The sequence below is a fragment of the Argiope bruennichi genome, chromosome X2 (genome assembly GCF_947563725.1).
Source record: "Argiope bruennichi chromosome X2, qqArgBrue1.1, whole genome shotgun sequence".
NCBI classification, from domain to species: Eukaryota; Metazoa; Arthropoda; class Arachnida; order Araneae; family Araneidae; genus Argiope; species Argiope bruennichi.
Window position 1 is genome coordinate 71,800,449 of NC_079163.1, and position 26,996 is coordinate 71,827,444.

Genomic DNA, 26,996 nt, shown 5'->3' on the forward strand with positions numbered 1-26,996 from the left:
AAATTAATATAATTATTTCGTTTTAATGGTGCAGATAAATACTTCACTATATTCATACTGAAATTTTATTTTACTTCTATGATGAAAATTTTCATTAATCATTAGTTTTTAATACATACCCAAATATCGATATTTTTAAATGTGTTCATTTTCGTTTAAAGAAGAATTACAAATCAGAATAGGAATTTTTCCAAACAGAAATATTCCCATTAAAAAAATAGCTTATAATTTCCAGCCCTTTCTTCGCTCTTTTATTCACGATGAGGTGTCATGTTTGCATTTTTCATATTTTTAGAAATAAAATTTTGGAATCACTCTGTCATTTAGTTCCTAATACATTAAAGATTTAAAATTCTGCATACTGGTGTGCTCCTGATGAGAACAGAATACATTGATTTTGTCAGAATTTAATTAAATAATCTTTTGATTCTATTAAGCCTCGATTTGAGAGACGTTTTCTAATAGAGAATTTGAAAAAAAAGGTCTTAAGATTCTATAATAAACATAAGAATAAATTAAATAATACATTGAAGACAAAAAGTTGAAAATAATGAAAATAAAAATTGAGATTTTTATTAAACTACTAAAATGTTTAAATTGATTTTTTAAACTCTAGAGTGAAAAGCAATTCATACAAATTTGAAGCTCGAAAAACAACACGATAAAGAAATTAATCCATCTAACTTTGGAAAATATTTAATTAATCTCATTTTGTACAATTTTGTGCTAAGAATATAATTTGAAATTTAATAAGAAGCGATCTCCGCTCATAATTAAGATTTCCTATTGAAATAAATTATGAGATTTAGGTTCAAAATTAATTGCTTTTAAAAGTTTGGAATATTAAGAAATTTATTACTTTTCGGAAGTTATTTAAATTATTTTGTAATCCATTTATAATTTCTAATAAAAATTGGAATGGGGATTTCTCCAATAGTTACATTTTTTATAATTATACCCAGTTTGTATTTTAAAATTTAATTATTTTTTACTTTAAAGAAAATAAGTAAAAAAAATATTTTATCATGATCGCAGTTTTTTATATATTTACATCCTTGGACATTTTATCAAAATCCACGTCTTTCTTTCAAATCGGAACAAAGAATCAAGAAAAGGAATTTAAAGTAAAATATTCAAAAAATCTGGTCCCTAAAGAAAAAAACACAAAAGACTGAATACTAAAATATTATATTGTTATATACAAAGTTTGCAGTATTTGCGTCACAACACTGATCAATATTGTTAGAACTTACAATAATATCTTCGGAAATTTTCAGCGTTGTTCAAACGTATTTAAGTCAATATTTTTTCGCAATATAAAGCAGTTTATATTTAAATGCAAAAATTTCTCCAAGGAATTTTTCAAAATAAAATTTCAAATAAAAAGAGTAATAAAAATGACATCAATATTTTTGTGTTATAATTTTAAGATAAGAAAAAAAAAATGAATTTTCAGTATTTCTTGAATATTGTTAAATATTGAGCTATGTTGTGAATACCTCATTTGGTATTTCTCAGTATTCAAATTATCGATTAATATTACCAAAATATTTTAATATACGGTGGGCTGTGCTAGATAATCGAAACAACAATAAAGTAAGCTAAAGCATTTTTTTATTTAAAAAAAATTCGACTGTACAATTGATAAAATAATATTAATTTTAACTATATTATTATCAATTAAAATTTAAATTATATTTTTATGAACACATGCGATAACAAAACCGCTTGCGTCTTACTGTATGGTGTAAATAAAACATTTTCTTTTGTAGGAAAACTTGACTTTTTAATCGCATCTACATGCGATGAATAGTATTATTTGACATTGTGCAAGATGAATTACCGTAAAAGTCAAAGAATATCGATTCATTTCACTCATGAATATTACTTCACAATTTCTCTTCTTTAAGGAGCTATCACAAGTCATTAATTCTGAAAGATCATGGGGATTAGATGGAACAGATTATGATAAACTAAGAACATTAATTTCGCAATTTGATCAATTTTAATATTAAGAGTTTTATTAAACTATGTCTCTATAATTTTAATACGGTGACTTCAATTTTTGCTGTATAAGCCATAGAAAATAGAATATAAAAATATATTCATAAGTTTTAAGTTTATGTGTAGTCCCTGTATAAGATTATATATAAAAAAATACTACATTCGATCTCCGTCAGTTCATTTCCTAAGCGAGCACTCACACTGAAGATTTGAAACTGATCTAATAGGACTTCCAATCTGTATCACAAACAGGTAAAAAATTCAAGCTTCATTAACGAAGAGGAAATCACTTCAGTTGTAGCGCCAAAAAGTTGCCGCGATCACAGAGAGATGGATAAAAGCAGAGAAGAATCTCACTATTAAATTTAAGATTGAATTTACGGTAACAAATCTGCTATCGCAAAAATTATAAAAGGATAAATCATGCAAATTTAATGCTAAAATATCAATGATATATCTAAGCATAAATTTGCGAATGCACTCGGGACGCTTCCGTTTCCAGGTTCTTGTGATGTAAGTCATTTAATTTTGAACACTCTGGATTGTAAAGATGTTGATCTAATTAGAGGGAGTGAGGGACGCAGTAGGCTGGCGAAAGATTGAAGATCAAGCGACTGAGAATGAGAAGATCCGGCGCAAGTTTAATTTAGTGTTTCTTGCTGACATAATTGACAAAGGAAATGAAGGGTGAATTCCTCGCTGTTTCTTCTCTCCGTTGAAGGGGTGAGGATAAAAGTGCAACTCACCCACTTCTACTTCTGTAGAGACTAACATATTCAATTTACTTCATAAAAATTTCTCGATAAAATTCCTAAAGAACTTTATGAGGGTATTTTTTCAATATTACATTTGCAATACATGCATTTAAATTGCTTTGTTTCATTGAAGTTTTCAAGAGTCTCTCTGACGTATACGACTGTAAGGTGGTTAGAAAGGAAAGGATTTGGTTAATTATATGTACTGCGTTAGTCAAAATGTTGAATCAAGAACACTTTTATAAACTTATTGTATTAGAACTACAATAATTTGCTGTACTTTTACTGTTTAAGTACTGTTTGATAAAATATTCTAGAAATTTTACTTTGGCGTCTCATGCTATCAAAAACTAGGGAAACAATAGAGTGTTTATATTTGTGTATATGCCAGCATTCTTTCGCATTCACTGAATTAAAACTAGAAAATAAAGTAATTTGTTGCTTCTCATAAATGATTGTTTATATTTCCAAATGAATTGTATTTTGTGTTATTTGAAATAAAACAATTGTAATCGGGATTTATTTATTAATTTGACTTGAAAAAATTAGAATTATAATAATCAATATATTTTATCTTATTTGAACAATTTTAAAACATCTTACCTTTGTTTTACAGTATTTGGTTCAATGTATTTTAAGAATAGATACTGGTGAAAAAAATCCTGATATTTTGTAAATTATAAGTAGTTTTGATGTAATAAAGGATAAAAATATCATTAAATCAAATTAAAGCAATTTCCTTGTTTCTTTAATTTTAAAAATCAATTCATAATAAATAATTAATGATTACTGACCATTTTCTTACTTTTGCTTTTATATCTTGAAGTTTAGAGCAACAGAATGACCTTTAATTTTTGTCAGGAGAAAAAATTATTAATCTTGCTAATTTTGAAAATGTTCTGATAACCAAAAAAGAATTTGAATGGCTACATGCCTGAACAAAACTTAAATTACGTATAAAAATGCGTATACAATTTTTAAAAATGAAGAATATCATTATTGATTACATTTTTTTGGAGATTACCAATAATATTTATAAAAAGATAATTACCTCAATTCATATTAATATATGATATTTTACATATATTATAGTTTTACTGATTTATTCTATTCGACTTCTATCGTAGAGAAAATAAATCTTTATTATTTCATTTTCATAATAGGATACAATACTATACATAACCTTGATAAACACCATTTTGAAAAAAAATATTTTCAGCATTAATACTTAGGTAAAATATTTATAAATTTTGATTCATATACCCTTATCGATAAGTTGTGAATGATGGGTTAAACAAAAGGTAGAAATTAATATAATTGCTGTAATATCTTATAGATTTAGCAAGAATGAATAGCATTAAATACATTTTACTAAGAATTAATTATAAAATATGCACAACAAAGTATATAATAAAAATTAGAGGAGTAAAATATTGATTTCTTTCATTAATGAATCCTTAAGTTTTTTCCCTCAAGAATATCTGTACAGTTTTAATTTTATTACAGTTTTTAATTTTATTTTTCAGACAAGAACTGCAAAAAATTACTGAAAAATCATATAAGCTATATAAGGAAATTAATAAATATTGCTAAGTAATAAAATCAAAAATGTTTTCTAACGAAATAGTTTTAACAAAATATTATTGAAGAAAATTAGACAATATACAGTTTACAAAAATAACGCATTGTCCATAGTGCAATATATGTTTTAAAAAATTGAAAGTGAATGATGAAATCTAATAAATAAAAGTTAAAATGTTCTTAATTTTTTTAATTAAAGATTCCAATTTTAAAGTTTACTTTTTTAACAAAATAATAAGAAATTTAATTGGTTTATTTAACAAGAACATAACAAAATAAGTGCAAAATAATTCCAGAATTGAGTTTACGAGGTAAGAAAACAATTGAAACACTTTTATATATTTCATATTCTTAAAATTAAATTCTTCACTTCATTCTTATTAACACCATTACCTTTATTTTTTTCTAATTTTTTTCTAGCTCAAATAAGAAAATAAATTTATGAAGGATGCCCTTTGGATTTTGCTCTTTGTTATTTCTGGTTCTATTAATTTCTTTGATATTTGTTGTACGTGGCAGCAGGCATTTGGAATTACCGAGTATTCAAGAGTTCAAGAGTAGTCATACAATTTTCGTTCTTTTAAAATTAAAAATAAGAGAATGTAAAAAAGAAATAAGATATTAGATATAAAAATAAAGTTCGCTCATTTTCTTTGAAAAAAAATATTCTTTGAGTTATTTTCTAAGAATACGATTTAAAATCAAATTCTAATACTCAAGCTCTTGTGTAAATATATTTGTCATAAACCAATATCAAATGGAAATACAAAGAGTAGCAGTTAAAACACATTGCCAATAGGCGACATTGTTTGTTTATTTGTAACTGATATATATATATATATATATAGAATATAATATTTGCGATTCGGATTGATTTCCTTTTCTAATGAAGCATCAATGTATTTTAACTAATTTTCAACTTTGTGATATTGCAGCATATTGAGGCATGTGATATTGTTTTTTGATGTATTTCCGGAACGTTCTTAAAAATGCAGCATATTGAGTGCTCAGAACTTGTTTATTATAGCTTTTGTTAGCATTTTTCTTATTTGTCAGTATTCATATTTTCCTCCTATACTTTTGTTTACTTTAAGTTATTTTTGTTTATTTTATTATAATTCTGAGCTACATTTATTTTCGATGTATCTGCCTGTAAAAGGCATTTAGAGAAAATTTAATGATATTTTTAGTACATTTTCAAAACGTTTGTTTAAAATTAATTAAATCTTTAAAAGTTAAATAAAATTATGTAACAGTAAAAAAAAAAATTAGTAATAATTTTAACAATGAAATTATAGTTAGGCATTGCGAAAGATGCATTTACTTGAATATTTTAATAAATAGAAACAGGCAATTATATATAAATACTTCATTGAAAATGTAAGTTAACAATATAGCGTTTACGTTTATTTTTATACTAGCCGACTTTGGCGACCAGCCGGTTAGCCAATCTTAATGCTTGTTAAAATTTTAATAATTAAATATTTTATGTAATTCCTACTTTAATATCTTCTTCATCAAATATATTAAAGCTTCAAATTTTGATAGTCATGTAATTCACTCTAAATAATATAAAGTCCTTCAGCCATAACATAATATGTATCTCTCTAATTTTCTGTTAGTTTCGGTAGAATTTATGCTTAAAATTAAAATGGAAATGACTAAACTGCAATTAATATAATAATATTTTTTACTGAAACAAAGCATTTTTTTTAATAATATGATTACTGATAATAGAGTCACTGAGCGTTTAAACTTTATGGGCAATAAAGAATATCTTTCTTAAGTTATGTAATATCTCAAGAATTTGTCAACAAAATTTTCTCAGATTCATCATGAACAACAGATCGATTCATTAACAATGTTTAATTTTAAATGCATCAAATTTTAAGAAAATAAAATGAATCGTTTAAAATAATCGGTCGAAAACAGGTTTAAAAAAACTAATTAAAAAACGATGTAAAACTATAAGCATATACAAAAAATATATATAACCAACATAAATACAATTTAATTACAAAAGCATGCAACTAACCTAAAAATAATTTCAATCGTTGAAAACAGGTTAAAAAAAATACTTAAAAAACGATGCACTTAAAACTATAAGCATATAAAAAAAATATATAACATAAATACAATTTACTTACAAAAGCATGCAACTAACCTAAAAATAATTTAAATCATCCGTTGATAGTGGTTGTCATGACAACAATCAGAACAATTCGCATGCGTGAATTTTCTTCGCCAGTTAGGTAACGCAAATGCGTGAATTTTTCTACGCCAGTTGGGGTAACGCTATGCAGATTATACATTTTTAATTTCCTTTATTCTGTGTTATTTTAATTCAAAAGTACTTGAGAATGAATCTGAAACATGGTTTAATTAACAATGTTTAATTTTAAATGCATCAAACATTAAGGAAATAAACAGAATCGTTTGAAATAATCCGCCGAAAAATATTAACCCTAGCCTCATTACTGTTGGGAGGAAAAAAAACTGAAGCCTTACGCATTTGGCGGTGGAGAAAATGGATGATTTTTTTGGCGGAAAAGTTGGCGGTGGGGAAAATGGAAGATTTTTTTGGCGGGAAAGTTAGTTTTTAATTAATAATTAAAATTCTAATAAAAAATTCGAAAAAAGGAACCCTAGGTGCACATTCCCGACCTCCAAGGTATACATGTACCAAATTTGGTAGCTGTAGGTCAAACGGTCTGGCCTGTAGAGCGCCAACACACACACATTGAGCTTTATTATAAGTATAGATATAATACAGTTGAACCAAATTAATTTCAATATTTTTATTTGGAATTCGTTGATTATCAGATTTTTTTTTCCTGCTACCTTCAATTTTCTACAAGGCGAAATTCCGATCTAGTTTTATCTTTAGGATATTTCCCCTTCTAATATTAATCAGTAAAATATAAATAAAAAAAAATCTGATATTTTACATTGGGAACATTGGACCACCTGTGACTAAGCTCAATACGTAGGTATTAAAAATGGAGTATTGTGGTGTTTAAACGCAATAATAAGCAAAATAATTAAAAGTTATTTTTAAAATCAAGCACAGATTTGTAACCAATTCAAATTTATGTATTAAAATAATTTTAAATAAGCTTTCACAAAAAAAATGCAGAAATTCAATCTTTATCATAAAATACTTTCATAAGATGAATCAATAAGATATCATGAGATCAATTTTTATGTTATCACTTTTCTTTGGTGATTTAAGACCATTAACGTTTGATCCTGACTGACCTCTAATCTTTACTGCCGTAATAAGAATAGGCTTACTTATAAAAGAATCGTTTATCTATATGTTGCTATATTTAATAATTATCCAGTGATAACATTTGGAAATAAATTCTACTTTTGTTTCTCATCATGAAGCTTCGACGCTAGATGCGAAGCGTTTCATCCAATTAATCGATTCCGCATCAATTCCACTTATATCAAAATTATATCTATGAATTAAATATGGTTTTTCGATATGCACATTTTCTTTTTGAGCGGAAGAATATCGTTCATTTAACTGAACTGAAACAAACAGCCATTACAGAATTATGTTATACGTGGTGGTATATGTGGTAAATGGTAAATATGTGGTTAAAATATCACATCTATACATAAGCAACCCTTCTTACTGAGGGAATTATGTTTTTTAATCAACAATTAATTTTTTAAAAAAAACAAAAGAAGATCGCCATGAAATACAAGGGTTTATAATTTTCTTTCCGTTTTCAGTGGAAATTCACAATAGGAGAAATTTTACACAAAATATTAATAGATAATATGTTCGTTTAGGAATATGGAAATTTAATGAATTATATGGCGAATGTATTCATTATTTATATCATTATATCTTACGTGTAATTATTACAATGGATCTTTCTAACTGAATCAACAAAAATCCGGGATCATTTCTCAATTTTATATAGTTTGTTTTTATTGGGAACAATTTGAAATGTAGAATATACCACTTCTAAGAATTTCTGTACATCTACGACTTTTGCATAAAATATGATTTCTGATAAAAAAAATCAAGAAATCTTTTAATTATAATCAAATATTTTTCCAAATATATATGAGAAACTATTTCTAAATGAATTTTCAATTACATATTCCCAATTGGGAACACTAATCTGTAATTGGTAGGCATAATTTTAAAACATAGTCTTTAATTCTAGTTTATTTTAGTTAGTTCGAAGTGAAACAAAAATTGTATGAAAACTTTTCATTTCTGAATTGCTTTCATTGATAAAATGCGACAGTGTTTGTATACCGAGTTAATGAAAAGGGAATAATTTTTGACGCTTTTAATTTACTCGAGAATTTATTCAATAAAAATGATGAAATTTCATGCTTAAAAAAGACATTGACTAAATTAATTGTGAATAATGCTTTTTATTTTACGGATTTATAGACAATTGTAATGATCAAAAGACTGCATATTGTTAGTTGAATTATTCGCTAAACTTATTCTGACAAATTATCGAATTCTTCCCACTGTACAATTTGTAATTCCCAGAATTTATTTTTTTAAACCACTTGCTACTAATTTTTTATGATATATAATACATCAATACCCTTTCAAATTAAAAATAATTTTTTCTTCTATTTTTAGCCCGAAATTTAGCAGATTTAGCATTTTTTTTTCCTTGCTGTGCTTTTAAGACTCTATTCTAATTCGGATTTCTGAATAAATCAGATTTTTAGAGTGGTTCCATCGAATTCGAATTCACCAACTTTCTTTGCACGCATACATACTAATTTCAACAAATAAAATTTCTAAAGGTATATTTGTGTTGCAGATGAGGCCGCGGTGGCCTGGTGGTAAGGTCTCGGCTTCAGAACCAGAGGGTTTAGCTTCGAGACCCGATTCCACGTCGTAAAAGCGGGTCCGGTGCCCATCAAATGTCCGGGCTGGTGTGGAGTGGTGTGGAGAGGGATGTCCCAGCTCGGGTGCCGTCCTCGTCATCTGACCACGGTTCAAAATTACGAGATCCGTCCCCAAATAGCCCTAGTGTTGCTTTAAAACTGGACGTTAATATAACTAAACTAAACTTGTGTTGCAGGTGGGATAAAATCCTCTATTTTTTAACAATAATAAAAGAGCTTCTTAATTTATAAAGTTCATTTTTAATGCGATAAAACTGCTCTAAAAATGTATTAATAAAATCTTACATTTTTTTTTACCTTGGAATTCTCAAATATATTTATTAAACTTTATAAGAATTTAATAAACGAGTTATATTGCAAGGCGTAAAATGTTTTGAAATTGGGATTTTAATTAATGAGTTTCCGTCTATTTATATCCTCTAGGTATCTAAGAATAGCACAAAAATTTAATGCCTGGCAAATGATTAGCTTTTATGAGAAATTATATCCTACCCAAAGAGTTAAACCACATCATTGCCATCTTTCCATAAATGTCAAGTGGCTTCTTTAAAAGTTGAATTCCCAGCATATTTTTTTTTATCCTTCCCTCTTTTCTTATTGATTCGGTCATCGGAAACGACAAGTGTGTTAAAATTTTCATGTGACAGAATAGCTCCATCGCATGTAGACTCGGATTGACTCAATTGGAAAACTGTTGGGCTCAAGTGGCTATTATCTACGCATGATTCATTTTCGTTTATGCATGAGTAATGAAATCATTCCGGATGAGCGAACGCAATTCCACTGCTTCATTATTTTTAGCTCCCCAATAAACTTCTTTTATGGCATTGTCACTTTTTCCCCCTTTATCTGGAAAATATCGTGTTTCGGAAAGTATTGAGAGCAAGTTTCATATCTTTCAATGTGGTTATTCCTTTTTGTAATGGATTGTTGAATAACTAGGAATAATGTTACAAGAGTAACATTACTCAGTGTTTTGTCTTTTGATTACAAAATTAAAAAGGGTAAATTTAAAACGTTCTCAAGATAAATCCACATAATTTTTAAAGAAATAATAAAATACTATTCTTAGTTATAAAGTTTTTGTCAAAGTTTCTTGTGTTTAGGCTGATTATGTATTTCTAAATTGGCCAGCTACATTTTCAATATTAAATTATATTACGTTTTAGCTGTGCATTTTTTTAGTCTTAAAATAGTTATTAATACTTAGTTACTGATGCTTCTATTTCACGGAATAATCATATTTCATTCCCATATTGCTCTAGATAAATAATTTTTAAAGGAAAAGTAACTTTTTCTTATTTATGGTAAAAAATGAATTATATTTCTTATTTTAAAATAAATATACTTTTTAATTTTTAAGGCTGATATTACAATGAATTCTAAAAGCTAACTACTTGTAGTATAATTAATAACTCAGTATTTTGTTAAAAAAGTTCATCTTGTGCCCATCATTAAATACATGGGAAACGCATTTTATTATCAGCGCGCTTACATTACAATGTTGTTAAAATATATTATATTTTAGTAAAAATTTAATTAATAAATTTAGTAAATACATAAATTAATTTATGAATCACATTTAATGGGAGAAAGAAGTAAATGACAACAACAGTTATAAATTTGTGGATAAATTTTCTTTGAATTTTCAAACATCAGTTTTAATTGGTGGCAGAATTGAATATTTAGCGACTTTTATATTTTCTTGCTAAAATTAATATAATTCATCTGAACTTTCTTAATTGCTGACAACAAAAATTATCAGCGGAAAAACAATTTTATTAATAGTTTTACTACTTGCCTATTCATTGTTAAAATGCATCGTACCATTTCGATATAACAACTGCGAAATGGAAAAAAGTTAAAACTGTCATTATTAAAATTCTCTTTAAAAAAATTACAAAACTACAAGCATATATATAAATATCTTTTCAATTTATCTTATGTCTAAAGAAATTTCACAATCCCAATTTCACTTCTGCATTATTTATGAAAAGTCCTACAACAGGCATCAAAGGAAAAATGTGCTTACTTTAGATATGAACTGGTTAAAGAAAACCAATTTCTTGTTAAGTTTGCCTTTTAAATAAGTATATCGGCCACCTTTGAAGGTTTCCTTGAGAAAAGGCTGCACTTTCTACAGGTCTTTTCCAAAGCATTGTTGATGTTACTTTTTTTATTCCATTTATGTATAAATGCTGATCCATGCTTTTCTTGAAAACGACCAAATCTAAAAGATTATGAGAACCGGTTTCCTCTCGGAAATTCAAAATCTCCTTAAAAGGCGCTGGTCCATCTTAAATGCACCATCTGCGGAGCGATATCTTTCCCCCATTTTCAAAACGTGTAAATTCGTGCTAAATCCGAGAATTTATAGATTTTTGCTCAGCATGCTTTCGCTGTTATTGGCAAAGCTATATATGTTCTGCGGGCTGGGAGCGGGGGAGATGCACCTCGTTCAGAGATACGAGCATTCACAGGAGAATAAAAAAAATAAGTAAATAAGCCTATATTTATATTTATGATAGCTTATGTTGAGTGCATCGTGGGAAAAAATAAAGACTCTCATTTTTGAAGCCTACTTGGGACATGAAAGAATGAAAATCTGTTTCGTCAAAAAGCGACAATATTGCCTTTTGGGAATATATATATATATATATATATATATATATATATATATATATATATATATATATATATATATATATATATATATATATATATATGTGTGTGTGTGTATCTATACCCCATATATTTTTTTATATATATAAATCTGTGCAGTGTATTTTCTAAATTTTAAACAAAAGTTTTGGAAATGTGCTATGGAGTAAATAATTTGATGATAGTGCTGTAATCTTTAATAAATTATATCAACAACACAGATTATAATTGTTGACCATTATTAAAAATTCAAGCTTACAAAGACTAAGAAAATACTTTCTTAAATAGAACATATTAGCAAAATGTGCAAGGATTTAGAAATGAATTTAAAGTGTACTTTCAACATTTTTAGTATGTGATATATTTATAAATATTGGAATATTTTGAATTAGGAGTAAAAGGAAATTAGGCAAAGAATAGTAAAGATAAATTTCAAGAAAAGTGTTTCATTGACAAGAGTTATGTAAAGACACTTATCAGTTTAAACCTTCAAATATAATAAATTACTTAAATTTTAAGGAAATAGATATTATATAATTCTTGTATTTTGAAAAAATATTCTATTCAAAATATGCCCTCAGTATTTAAAAATTTGATCTTATTCGAATTGGCTTACTAAATTAAGATAAGAATGACTTAGATTGTGCTTATTTTAATAAATCCGGCTATAAATTTTTAGCAGAAATGCAAGATGTTTCATTACAATATGTATCGTTAATGAATGTAGGCTTGTAAGCTTTATTTTAAGTTGAACTATTATTTAATTTTAACCAACTTCTTTAATTTAAATATTGATCAGCTTACTTATTTTTTTAGATTTTGAATTATTTTTGGAAATCCAAATTTATATAAAATACGTTTAGTGCAAAATATAGATTTGAAATGGTATTAGAATTTTTTTTTCAAAACCTATATAGCTGAATATTCCACGTATCATTAAACTATTTCAAGAACACAAAACGAACTTTTTTTTAGATAATCTGCATGTAAATCTCTTCAAGTGATGGTTCTCCAACTTTACATTGAGTTGAGAAAATTTCATAAGCTTATTTAAACTCCCAAAAAATGATTGATTTTTAGATTTTAATTTTCTGAAATTTATAAAATAGATCTGAAACAACTTTTTCGAATAATTTAGTAATATATAGCAATATAGAATACCAAGAATAAACAATACACTTTACACTAGGATTTCTTTGATCGTAAATTTTAGACCTTCATTCCGAAAAATCACACACCACAAACAATACAAGTCTTTTTCGTATAATTTAAAGTATTAATGAAGGAAAACAGAAAGAATTATAATATCCACTTGACGCTATGGATTACAATATCTTAAATTTTATGTTGTAGCTGGAATTATATGTAACACTTGTAGAAGGATCTCATACATGTCTGACGAGTAATTTACAGTAATGAAGAAAATCAGGAGCAAAATATCTACTTTACTCAATACATTCTTATAAAAATATATTAGATTCTATATCATTACTCTAAATAATACCACACAATATATAATGGCAATAAGTATGAGTATTCAAACAAATTGTTGAATATTATATCTAAGAATGATCTTGAATCTAATTTCTGTTAGTGAAATGCGAAACCATACATTGTAACGTCGCGCACTAATCGAAAAAGCAATGCAAAATGTGTCCACACTCAATATTTTATTTTGATTAAATATTTTATCTATTTCCCTTTTATTGAATATTTTGTACTTTATATTATAATAATTCATTTTTCGTTTCCTCAACCTATCTCATTTGTACTGAAAAATTGTAATATAAAGCTGCTTCCTTAAATACTTTTTTAAAAATCAAAAGGAAATCTCAAGAGAGTTTTTATTCCACAAAATTTAAGCCAACAAAATTTTATTTCCTTTTTATCTCATGAAAATCGAAATGCTTTCAAATGAATGATACTCTGCGAAATAATTCAATATAATAGACTAATAAACTCCTTACACAAAATTCTTGCATTTTTTCAGCTAAGAACATTTGATCAACCGATTGACCAATATCTGTTTTCTTCTCGTAGAATTGTAGAAAAAGAGCCTCTAAACTGCAAGGTCTTGATTTCAGTACATAATATTTAATTGTACGCACTTATAATTGCTTTCATGGTTGTCTGATCCAAAGGAAACGTTCTTGTGATAAAGACAAATTAGAATTTCCGTTAATTTTTAGCAAATTCGAGATCTTATAACTAGTTGTTTCCTGAATGTCAAGGTCATAGCTTGTTCCTAGAATTAATAACTGATATATAATCGGATTAATTAAAGTTATTAGAGTGTGTTTCACACCAGATCGAAAATGAGTTATTACAATATCATCTGCTTATAAAATACATTTTATTTTAAATGTTTCTCTTACGAATGTTTACAAAACGTTACTCCTGTCAGTTTTAAAAAAAGTGATTATTAAAAATAATATAAATTCACAAGGTATTTCTTCTTCTTTATGAATAATGACTTATCTATGTGAAGACTGTCCAGGGATAAATAAATGTTAAAGATTGTAAAATACATGTGTTGACAGGTTTAAAATAACTATAATGCATGCGAAGTAGGATTGTTCTAATATCAGAAAATGTTACAAAATATATGAAATGTTTAATTATGAAAATTAAAATGAATAATATATGAAAATGTTTTTGTTAAGCAATTTTTATATCGATATATTTTCAAGAGATCACTGTAAAATTGATTTTCTTCGATTAAAAAATATTTGGGGAAATTTTTTAAGCCAATTGAGAACCATATTTATTAAATAAAATGCCTTTATTTCTTACCTAATTAGTTTGAGCTTCATTTTTATACGGAAAGGTACAGTTGTTTTCATTTTCAATGGAATGTGATAAAAGAATATTTCAAATGGAAATTGTTTCATTTAATAATATCGGATTCAACTCTAAAACGATTGCCATATTTAATAATTAGAAGAGAGGTCTATGACTTTTACAAAAAATTTTTAAAGCCACAATACGTTTTATTAATAAATTCCCACTACTGGATATAAAGTTTATCAAAAAGATTGCAAAATAAAATAAATTTAAAAGAACGATAATTTGACTACTGATAAAAAATTTATATTATATTTCGATATGAAATTTTTAATATTTCAGTTTTGTAAATTAAACAATAAAGGTTTCATTATGATTGCCTACCAGCTAATTTTGTTTTAAGAAATAGATTTTTCAATAAATTATTGAAAAACAAAATTATTTTTCATAAAATTGGCCTGAGCAGTTTTCCAACTAGATTTCACAGTATTCTGAAAACCAAGCTACAACCTTTAAAAATGTATTCGAGCAAATTTTTTAACGCAATTATGCTATCCATTATTTAATTATTTGTTATTAAAATGTTTTATTTCATTGACGGCTTTCTTCAAGGATTCTGTTTGCGGATATGACTGTTAGCTGATTAGAACAAGACTGTTTTCGTTTAATATATTTACTTAATGCGTTAATCATACGCTTAAAAAGAACTTTCGCCATTGCATTACGTAATTTAGTAAATTCTTAGCTTCCTGCCCACTTAAATATTGCGCCATGGACAGATTATTGCGTATGTTTGTTTTTCAATGGTATATTATGTTAATATTTCGAGAAATTTAAATGTTCTGTAAGACTGATATTGATTTCCTTCAAAGTAAAATAACTCAGAATATAAGCATTTGATAAAAAAATTCATTAATTTGAGTTATAATATAACTTTAATATATATATATTAACGTTATAAAAAAACACTCAGGCCCCTTTATCAAACAATACTACTTAAGGCATTTGCAATGAGATGTTATTATAGTTGTGGCTGAAAAGTTTTGAAAAACGCCGCCTGATGTTTTACCTCTGCTGTGCAACTACCTCTATTGCACATATGAGATAGAAATATGATACGAAATAATATATATTCAGATTGATAGTAATATGTAGATTATTAACTAGTAATGCAATGTCAAAAAGATTTCGAGAAAAAAAATCATGCTATAAAAATGGAAATATTCAAGCTATAAAAATTTACATTCTAAGAAAATTACATCAAATGAGTATGTATAAAGAAATATCTCAACATTATTTCCAAAATTTATTTACTAGCCACCGAAAACTAAAATTTTGTAAAATAAGTTGACGATAGGAGTTGTTATTAGTTATCTTTAATTTGGATTTTTTTTTCTTTTCAGAAATTATTGTATATATCTGAAAAAAATTAACATCTGAAATAAACTTTAAAACGTTTTTTTCCAACTTTACTAATAAAATTGCATGATGGCCTTTAAGAAAGCAAAATTTGTATAAACTACCTTAAGTGAGCCAATTTTTTTAGAAACTTATTGTTAATGGTTGGATTTAATTGTCTTATCTTTTTAATGAGAAATTGTTTTATTTTATTTTTTAAGAATATCATGAAACTAATATATTTATTATACAGATAAAGATGCAGAAAAATATTATTTGTTTCTGTCTATATACTCTATAGGGACTTACTTCTACGCAACTATTTAATACCCTAAACCCTAAACAAGTTTTGCTATTCGTTATAATCAGCATGAAAATTAAAAACTAAACTACTTCTTACTATATCAATGATGTAAATAAGATGATACATTATATGAAAGTTAATTAAAAAAGAATTTAAAAAAGAAGAAAGAATTATAAAAGAATGAAAAACTAAAGAAAAATTAAGAGAATTAAAAGAATTAAAGAGAATTAAAAGAATTAAAAACTAAACTATTCTTTACTATATCAATGATGTAAATAAGATGATACATTATATGAAAGTTAATTAAAAAAGAATTTAAAAAAGAAGAAAGAATTATAAAAGAATGAAAAACTAAAGAAAAATTAAGAGAATTAAAAGAATTAAAGAGAATTAAAAGAATTAAAAACTAAACTATTCTTTACTATATCAATGATGTAAATAAGATGATACATTATATGAAAGTTAATTAAAAAAGAATTTAAAAAAGAAGAAATAATTATAAAAGAATGAAAAACTAAAGAAAAATTAAGAGAATTAAAAGAATTAAAGAGATTTAAAAGAATTAAAAACTAAACTATTCTTTACTATATCAATGATGTAAATAAGATGATACATTATATGAAAGTTAATTAAAAAAGAATTTAAAAAAGAAGAAAGAATTATAAAAGAATGAAAAACTAAAGAAAAATTAAGAGAATTAAAAGAATTAAAGAGAATTAAAAGAATTAAAAACTAAACTATTCTTTACTATATCAATGATGTAAATAAGATGATACATTATATGAAAGTTAATTAAAAAAGAATTTAAAAAAGAAGAAATAATTATAAAAGAATGAAAAACTAAAGAAAAATTAAGAGAATTAAAAGAATTAAAGAGATTTAAAAGAATTAAAAACTAAACTATTCTTTACTATATCAATGATGTAAATAAGATGATACATTATATGAAAGTTAATTAAAAAAGAATTTAAAAAAGAAGAAATAATTATAAAAGAATGAAAAACTAAAGAAAAATTAAGAGAATTAAAAGAATTAAAGAGATTTAAAAGAATTAAAAACTAAACTATTCTTTACTATATCAATGATGTAAATAAGATGATACATTATATGAAAGTTAATTAAAAAAGAATTTAAAAAAAGAAGAAAGAATTATAAAAAAATGAAAAACTAAAGAAAAATTAAGAGAATTAAAAGAATTAAAGAGAATTAAAAGAATTAAAAACTAAACTATTTTTTACTATATCAATGATGTAAATAAGATGATACATTATATGAAAGTTATTTGGACAGTCATGTCTAAATGAGATATTTTGTAGAGTTTTTGGTTTTAAAGTTAATTATTTAATACATTATTTAGCTCACTATATTGTATCTGGATTCTGTTATTTTTCTGGATTCTGTTATCCAATAATAAGAATCGTCTTTAAATTTTTGACCCAATGAGCTGGATGAACAAACATTTTACATAAAACCCAATAGAATATGACCAGAAATACTTGAATTAATGAATGAATGATATATTTCTAATAAAATGTTTCATTATTGAACTTAAAAGAATGTGTAGTTAATAAATTAGAGATAAAGCGAAATAATAAAAATTAATTCAAATTTTTCTATGCTAAGAGCAGCGGTGGTATTTGTAATAATAAAGAATATTCTTATCTAGAGAATAAAGTATAATTAAATTCAAAAACACGTATTTGCTATTACCATCAAATCATTACATTTTAGAATTATCAATTAGATTTTATTTTAATAAAATATGAAAATTCATAACGTTTAAGATTTTTAACGACATACAAAAATAAATTTTTTCTTTCTTTATTAACTACATTATTGTATGTATGGCAACAACACCTGACGCTATATTAAACGAAATAATGCTCTCGTGATAACCTCCTTTTATGAGAAAAATATAATTTAGTCGAATTGTAGTTTTAGACAGAAAGAAATTTAAATAATCCGTTTTCGTGTAAAACGCATTCTAAATTAAGCCAATAAATAAGTCTTGAATTTTTCAACCATTTTTCGTTGACGATGCATTTTAAAATGCGTTTTAAATAATAATTTTTTTCAACTCACAAAGACAACTTAATAACTACATGATTAAACTGAATGGCAAGCATTTTTTAAAAATTTATTGAGGAGAGAATTCATTTTAGTTATATTATGTATCTGCAGAAAAAAAAATCATAAAAAAAATATTTACTTTTTCTCTCTTTATAATTTAAAGTTCTTATATACATTAATTAAAAATATGTGATTCCATGAAGTCTTAAAGAAACAGAGCATAAAAATTTTTTTAGCTAGACAAGACTAAAATAATCAATCATAATCAATAGGCAATAGGTTAAAAAATGATTTATTATATCAGATTATTTCATTTAACTTAAAACAAATATTTAAAAGAATTATAATGATTTATTTGTTTCTTAATTAATAAGTAATTTATTCATCAAAAATGTAGTTTTGTGTATTTTATTCTGAATTTAGTTTTGAATCTATTTTACAAAGTAAACACTTTGGAAACGATGAAATTTATTTTAATGAAATTCTGTTACAATATTGAATTTTGGTAAAAAAATTTTGACATTCTTTTTGGAAATTTTAATAAAAATCTAAAAACTAACTTTTTATACATAGAGTTTAATTGTGTAATCATTTTGTTTTAACAGATGTTTATTTTTAAAAATGAATTTCTTCTAAGGGAAAAAATGACCATACTAAAAATAACCAATTTTAGGTATTGTTTGCATAAGTAAAATATTTCAAAATTTTATTTTCATTTTCTACATCTAAAAGAAGTGTTTTTGATTAAATTATAATTATTTCAGATTATATAATAAATCGTTTCTATGTATAGAAGTATACCTTTTCTATTTTAACGATAATTCCTTTATGCAATTATTTCAGAAACTTTCTAATATTTTCCTTTTGTGAACTGGTCGATTTTTCTAAATTTTCAATTACTATTCACAGATTATGGTAAGAGATAATTAAAAGACTTTGAACATCCTTTTTAAGATTCAAATACTTATTGAAAAATGGTCTTATGTGCATTCTAAATTGTTTATTCATGGTAAAATTAACATGATATAGGAATGTTCTTTTTTTCTCTTAATTAAAGCTCGAAGTGTAAGTTTATAATATTTTTTCATTCTCAATATATTAAACGAGCAGCGTATATTTTTCATTATAATGTAGAATAACAATCATATTTTTTACGCTCAGAAAATTTAAATTCAATATTTAGGAATCGTTATGCATATGTGAATAGTTAACGAAAAATAATGAATAAATAGTTAAGATAATTTATTTACAATCTAGAAAGGGAATAGTTTTAAGCCATCTCTGATTTAATGTCTCATTTGAACTGCCACATTAATGACTTGTTTCGTATTAACCATACATAAGCAGTCATTAAAAGCCTAGAAACTGAGTAAATGATTTAACCACGATGGCATTACGAGAAGTGGTGAATGCAAATTAGCAAAGAATCTTTAGTTTATGGAAAAAGCTTGAACTCTAAGAAGAAAAAAATGATATTCTTTATTTGGGTAAGTTTAAATGTGTTCTATTTTTTTCTACATAGATTTTGGAAAGATATTATACAAACTTCAATTAACACATTTAAATAAAATCATCCCACTCTTCTACACATTTTGCTTATTGATATCCCGAAAAGGTTTTAAGTTTTAGAAAATATTTGCCTGAAAATATATAGAAAATATGCACAGAAAAATGAAATAATCATTTATTTCACCGACTTTAGGCTTCCCGATGCAAGTAAATACAAGTAATATAACAATAACGAAAGTATTAAATACTTTTAAAAAGTTATAGCATTAAAAGTTATACTATAAACAATTTTAAAATGCTATAAATATTTACAATTTTATAAACTCTTAAGAGCTTTAATTCAGCTTCAAACAAGATACATTTTGCTACTGGGGAGCAAATTCATTTTTTATCGAATGAAAATCAGTAATCATACTTTTAGAATATTTTTAAGTAAAATGTTTTAATGATAATATTAATACGCTGTTACTAATTAAATATTATAAATTTGCAGAGCAAACATTTTACCCAGGAAAAAAATCCAGACGATCTATTAATAGAATTTTTTTAAAGTAAGACGATCAGTTTATAAGCATTCAATTCATTTAAATTTATATTACTATTCTTTGTTAATTATGAATATAATCCTTAATTATATCAACACATTTTGTCAATAAAGAAAAACGAAATTTTAAGCGTTTAGGTTTAATGTATGGCGCTTATTTCCATAATTTGGAAACAAATATGATATAAAAAAATCAATAACAGGGATATTGAACAAAAAAATATGGTCTTACATAAAAAATACTGGTCGATAGGAAGGAAAAGGTATTAAATGAATTAACTAATAACCAGTGACAGACAGAGATATTGGAAATTTGCGAATTTTTCCCAAATGAATTTGTCATCTAAGGATATACTGTTGAATCATTGTCAGCCACAAATTATTGCAAACCTCATTACACATTTTGATATTTACGTAATGTATCGTATATTGCAAATGAAAAAAGAAGTTATAATAATATAATCAATAAATCAAAGATTATTTTTTTTATAACTTCAGGGATTCTATTTTCATTATAACATTTTAATAGAAAACATCAAACATCCTCTTAAAAAGGGAGCTCTTTTCATAAAAATGAAAAAAAAAAATCATGTCACTTTATCTTATATTCTTATTTTCAATCATTACCAGTCATTACAAAATGTATAAATGACTATGACAATCAGTCATATGGTCACAGAAAATACAAATTATTTCACTAGAGAAGGAAAAGTGAAATCGTAGTTGTTTAATAGCGTTAGCTCTAAAATTCCGTAAGCAAAAGAAAATTTCCTTTTTTTGTTGGTACAGCATCAGCATAAGCCATAAGGAAAATATAAAAATGCAATACATATTTTAGAAAGTGTATAATAATTACTGGAAAGGAATTAAGGATTGAAAATTTTGCAGTCTAAAAATAATGCACTGTAGGCTTTCTGCATTGAAATGTAACATTTTTAGTTATTTCTTTCATAAATTAAAAATAAACCATTTCATTAAATTCCATCTATTAGACGATAGTGTAAAAAAGGGAAGAAAGCTCATTGCTTACATATTGCTTCCATTTCATAAAGCTATTTTCTAAAGATAAGGAAGGGATGGAATATAACAAAACAAAATGTTTTTCAAAATATTTCAGATTAAATGCTTTTGCCTAGTTTGCAGCTTGTGAAAAATGTATTAATACCTTATAGTTACTGAAATATTAAAAATGAAATACGCCGTATGATATAAAATATATACTATGTACTCTACGATTCATTTAAAACACATAAAAGAATTTTATGGGCAAAATTTTTTGAACCATAAGCAACATTTTTTTCACTTGTATCCAAATAATTTCTTTGCTTATTCATAGCAAATCATCGTTCTAAAATATGTAGACGTCTGTGAATACAGCTTTTTCAACAATAATTTATGAAACAAACGGTAGAAGAATTGAAAATAAATTATTCATTTCTCAATTCTAAATACACCGTAAAACGAATTGTGAGCATTGAACGAAAGGTCACATTCAGAAAAAATTATTTGGGCCTAAGATGTTGAGATATTTTTAAAAATTTGGGATGAACAGAGAAATGTTTAGTATGAAATTTTGAAGAAAATAAAACTACCTTTCAGTCTTATGAATTTTGAATATATATCTACTTTATTGAAATAAACTCTTACATATTGAGTTCATGCATGCATGGTCTATAAAGTTATATTTTGAATTTAAAACAGATATTAATGTTTTGTATCTAAATAATGCCAGAATCAATTAACTACAGAATCTATTTCATGCGGCAAATTGTGTTATTATCAAATGTAATGCATTTTTAGTTCATAAGTTACTATTGTTCCGAAACACATGTACGATTTCAGTTCCATTAAAAACATCAGAAACTTTACGCTTACTTTCTTCCTTGGGCATAAAAGATTATTAAAAGCAGGCATTTAAACAGAAAATCAGTTTTCTAATTCAGCATTTGATAATTCGATACTAATAGCCTGAAATAATGATAATAATGGTTCTGTAAAAGATGTCTCCATTTGTCAAATTTCTTGTTAAAAGCAAATTAATATTTTTGCTGCTTTATATATTTACCATAAATAAGGAAAGGACAGATATTATCAATCTCAAATAATTATATATCCTTATTTCCAACTCTAAAAGGTTTTTTGAAGAAATTTCTTCTGAGAACTCAGTTATCACAATCAAAATCTCAATTTGCGAATGGAAGTTATTAATACGAAACTATTATTTTAATATGAAAGTTATGAGATTTCAGGAAACTACTGAAATGGTTTGTCTAAATTTTTTACATGCCAATTTTTTCGAGTCTTTTGCATTGAATATGTAATTACTGATTACATATTCAATTCAAAAGGAAAATAATAAGCATGAAATATGTATTTATTAAAAAAAAATAACCTTCATTTTTCAATGAACATAGGATTGTTTAATTTTAAATTTTCAACATTTTAGTAACTCAACTCTACAGTTTGAAACCCTCCAAACCCTTTAATTTGAAATGAGCTATTTTTTCCAATAACTTCCTAATTTTATCTTATAAACATTTACATATTGTGTTCTAATTTTATCAAATGTTAGAAGAAATCAGCAGTCATTTTTATATTAAATTTTTTTTTAATATTTTAAAGCATAACTTTTCTTTTTTATTATATTAGAAATATTTTCGATTATCGGATGAATATTCCAGCCAGATATAGAAAACACAAATAAACTAAAGAAAGAAGGATATGAATTGAATTTTTGAACTATAGGAATAATGGATTTTTCGTTCAATTTCACTAAAATCAACTGATAAGTTTTTCATGAGTAGAAATAATTCAAATTTTCTAAGTCATTTATAACTCCCAAATATGATAAAAATATATAATAAAAAATGGTGCCATTGGATGAGACTTATTTCCTTTTCTTAAACTTTTAGAGACGGATACCGAGAAGAACGTTAATAATGATGATGCTTGATTTACAAATGCTTATCTATACTTCTATAATACACCTATTTAAGAATGTTTAACTTATAACTCTATCCTGCATGCATACACATTTTGGGAGATAAAAATTCAAAACGGAGTAACATTTAAAAAAATCAGAATAAAGTAATATTTCTAGGTAATTTAAATAATTAAAAGAAAACTATCATTTTAAATAAGCCACATGATGATATTCTCGAAAAAATATTTTAATTTATCGTATAGTACATCTTAAAATATTTATAATAGTGGCAAGATTCGTCTTTGGTTACAAATTTAAAAGTTTGTCAATTAAATTTTCAGCAATAATTATAAAGACATATTTCATAAAAGATTGTTAGTTTATAAAATGTTTTCAAAAATAAATTATGGTATAAACTGAAAGGGAATAGTTTTAAACTGAATGAAGAGAACGTAGTTAATACCTTTATTGTCAATATTTCCTTAACAGGATATAGTAATTTATGATTCCCTTAAGTATAAAAAGTGTAGCAGCTACAGCATTCTTAAAAATAATTTTGAGAATTAATTATTTGTGGTAGAAATATTTTATCTCCATTTATGCTTATTAACTGTGGTCCGTTTCTTGCTAAAAATAATCTAAAGTAATTCAATTTCATTTAACGAAGAAACGATTTTAGTAATTATACCCCCCGTTTCGAAAGTTTAAGTAGAGCAGCGTATTATGGAGAAGGAAGAGATTACCAAGAAAGAGAGGGAGTAATTAAAAAGTAACTTCTGACATTTGGACGCATACCAAAAAGGTGGTGACAACGTCCGTGATTAATCGCATTTCTGTACTCTACCTTTTTATTTGGCATCGAGCACATTCAATGTGCCATCATTATTTTCCTGCACGCTTCGACGAAACTTAAAAGAGGTGTAACCTTAAAAATTACTACTTATTAGCATAACTTCTCTCGTTGGTCCAAGTATTGGAAAAAGGTAGGGAATGAATTGGAAAGTTCTTTCAGGTCCAAGTCAATTTAAAAGGAATTACGAAAATGTTTTTTTAATAGGAGAACTCTACATAAAACGTCTTTAAATTTAAGAATTGGTCCAATTATCTCTAAAGCTCGATTGACTAGGATTTTATCAATAAAGCAAAAAATAATATCTGCTTTGAAGAACAACTTTCTATATTAAATTTAAATTATTCTTTATATCTCTTATTTAAACATGGTATTATAACTAAAAAATTTTAAAAAAGAAGAAAAGATGGAAACATTGATTAAATCAAAATTTTCTTCTGCTTTTATATGCAGGCCAAAAATCCAAGCCTTCAATAACTAAATTATAAAACGATTTCCTATTTTTTAAATGGACAATAAATTAAATTTCTGAATGAAAATCGTAATAATATTCTTGTCAGTGATTTTAATTCGAATCTAATTTTTACTGCTCGAAATAGATGCACGAGTTACACAATTAAAAACCTAATTTAAATTTCAAAATTTACATCGTATCTTTTTTCTATTATCTTGAAACATGTTTTCAGTTCAAATTCTATTCAATTCTATGAATTCTATTGTTTGCTACAAAATGAAAAAGAAATGTAATTATTGGATTAAACATAGTTAAATATTTATAGCCCGGGTTATATCTTAAGGTTTCTTCTCAACACTTTCAAATCTGTAAACGGCTTTTTGAAAAAAATCGGGGTTGTTAGAAATAATTTGCTAATTAATTAGAAACAATTTGTTAATTAAGTAGCTAATAAAGTCGATTGTTTTTTATGTTTAATTAAAATAACATAATTATTTAAGTCAATGCATGGTTTTTGACTAAGAAATTAAATCATCTTAACTGCTGAGGTGTTCAGAATATCACTGATCAATTCACTGCAGGTGCAATACAAATTTCTTTTTTCATTTTTTATTTTTCTAATTATAAAATCAATTTAAAAAATTGGGTACAATTTTCTACTCTATGATAATGTTAGGGAAATTGTACTAATCAAATTAAGTTTAAAACTGCATAATATTGACATAAATGAAAAATTTAAAGATATTCGCAATTTTTTACGTAAACATTTAAAATTATAGCAAAAAAAGAATAATAATTAAGTATAGTAATAAAACACAAAATAATAATAATGAGTTTAAATCCCGAATATACTTTCATTTAATGCGCGATTGAATGATTCAAGAACAATATAATTTCCACATATAGTAGGTTTACAAAATACATAAGAAGCGGCCTTTAATAAAACTGAAAATGTAATGGTGTTAATTTATAAAAATAGCATCAAAACCAGAAGGAGTTGGAATGTTAATGTCTCAATTTTTTTTAGATGAAAATTCTGAACACGAAAATTTCATCAGGAAATAATTTTTAAAACATAAAAAAATTGTTTATAATTTATGGAACAAATTTTACTTAACAAATAATGTGAAAATAAATTACGATCGTTATTTTTTTATTACTAATTTATTCGTTATTTTAGTTATTTATTCAATAACTATATTTAAAGTTATTTGCAACTTTAAATTAATTTTAAATCCATGTTTTTCAGGATGAATCCGATTACATCAACCATTACTGATAAAAATAAAGAATTTCACTGAAATTTATTGTTAAGTGCGGAATAATATCCGCGTTTGAAAATAAACTAGAAAACTCTGATAGGAAAATTTAGTGTTTAATTAAAATAAAATAAAATTATGCACTTGAAGACTAAATTTAATAAAATCACAAACAAGATTTTATACAAAAAAAATTATATTCCGAATTTGTAACAAAAGCATCTGATTTTTTCTACTTACAGAAATATTTTTAGTAAAAATTAAACAATTCTCTCCGGAATTTGCACCATGATTGTCATATCATTTAAACATTTTTTTTCCGCTGTAATAAACTTTTATTACTACACAGGCTGTAACAAACTATCTATCCCAAACATCGCAAAAGTTCCCAAACGAGTATCAACACGTTGCGCTTTCTCTGAAACTATGCGCTTCCTCCTCAATTTTTCACCGCGCGGAAACTCCGAGAAACTGTCATATCCCATAACATGCGTACAAAAAAAACCTCATCAACCAAAAAGTCAAAAATAAAAATTTCAAAAAAAAATTCTGCAAAATATTTCCCAGTTGTCAAAAAAAGCTACATAAAGATTACTCTTTGCCTTACCTCGTAGTAAAGAAACGAAGACGATCCAGTGGAGCATGGTCAATCCAGCGGCTCCTTTTCCGCGACTGTCGAATCCGTAGTCTGGATCGCAGCTTAAACGCGTTCGCAGCGCCTCGAAGCCGGCTTCTCCGTCGTTGTCTGATAGGAAAATTGGGAGCGCGCCTTTTCAACTGCTTTTTGACAGCGCAACACAATCTTTTCTGGGACGTTATCGCGTTTTCTCGCTTCGTTGTGTGGTACCTTCGGCTGTATGGAATGACAAAGATGTGAATTTTTGCCATGAATTGGGAAAAAAACCTTAAGCATTGATAGCTTTCATTTTTCTTACTAATATAAGGTGTTTTTGGCTTAGTGCTTCATAGCTGGGTCATTTTATTGAAAACTGTATGCAAAA

The 26,996-nt window shown here is 25.6% G+C and overlaps 1 protein-coding gene across 1 annotated transcript in view; it reads right to left on the reverse strand.

The window, feature by feature from the left end:
• The window catches only part of LOC129960463 (uncharacterized), a 291,116-nt gene extending 264,458 nt beyond the window's left edge, over positions 1 to 26,658 (reverse strand). The window contains exon 1 of the mRNA XM_056073912.1: positions 26,603 to 26,658. Coding sequence (XP_055929887.1) covers positions 26,603 to 26,639 — 37 coding nt within the window. The 5' untranslated portion in view covers positions 26,640 to 26,658. The remainder of the gene's footprint in view (positions 1 to 26,602) is intronic.
• Positions 26,659 to 26,996: the final 338 nt, after the last annotated feature.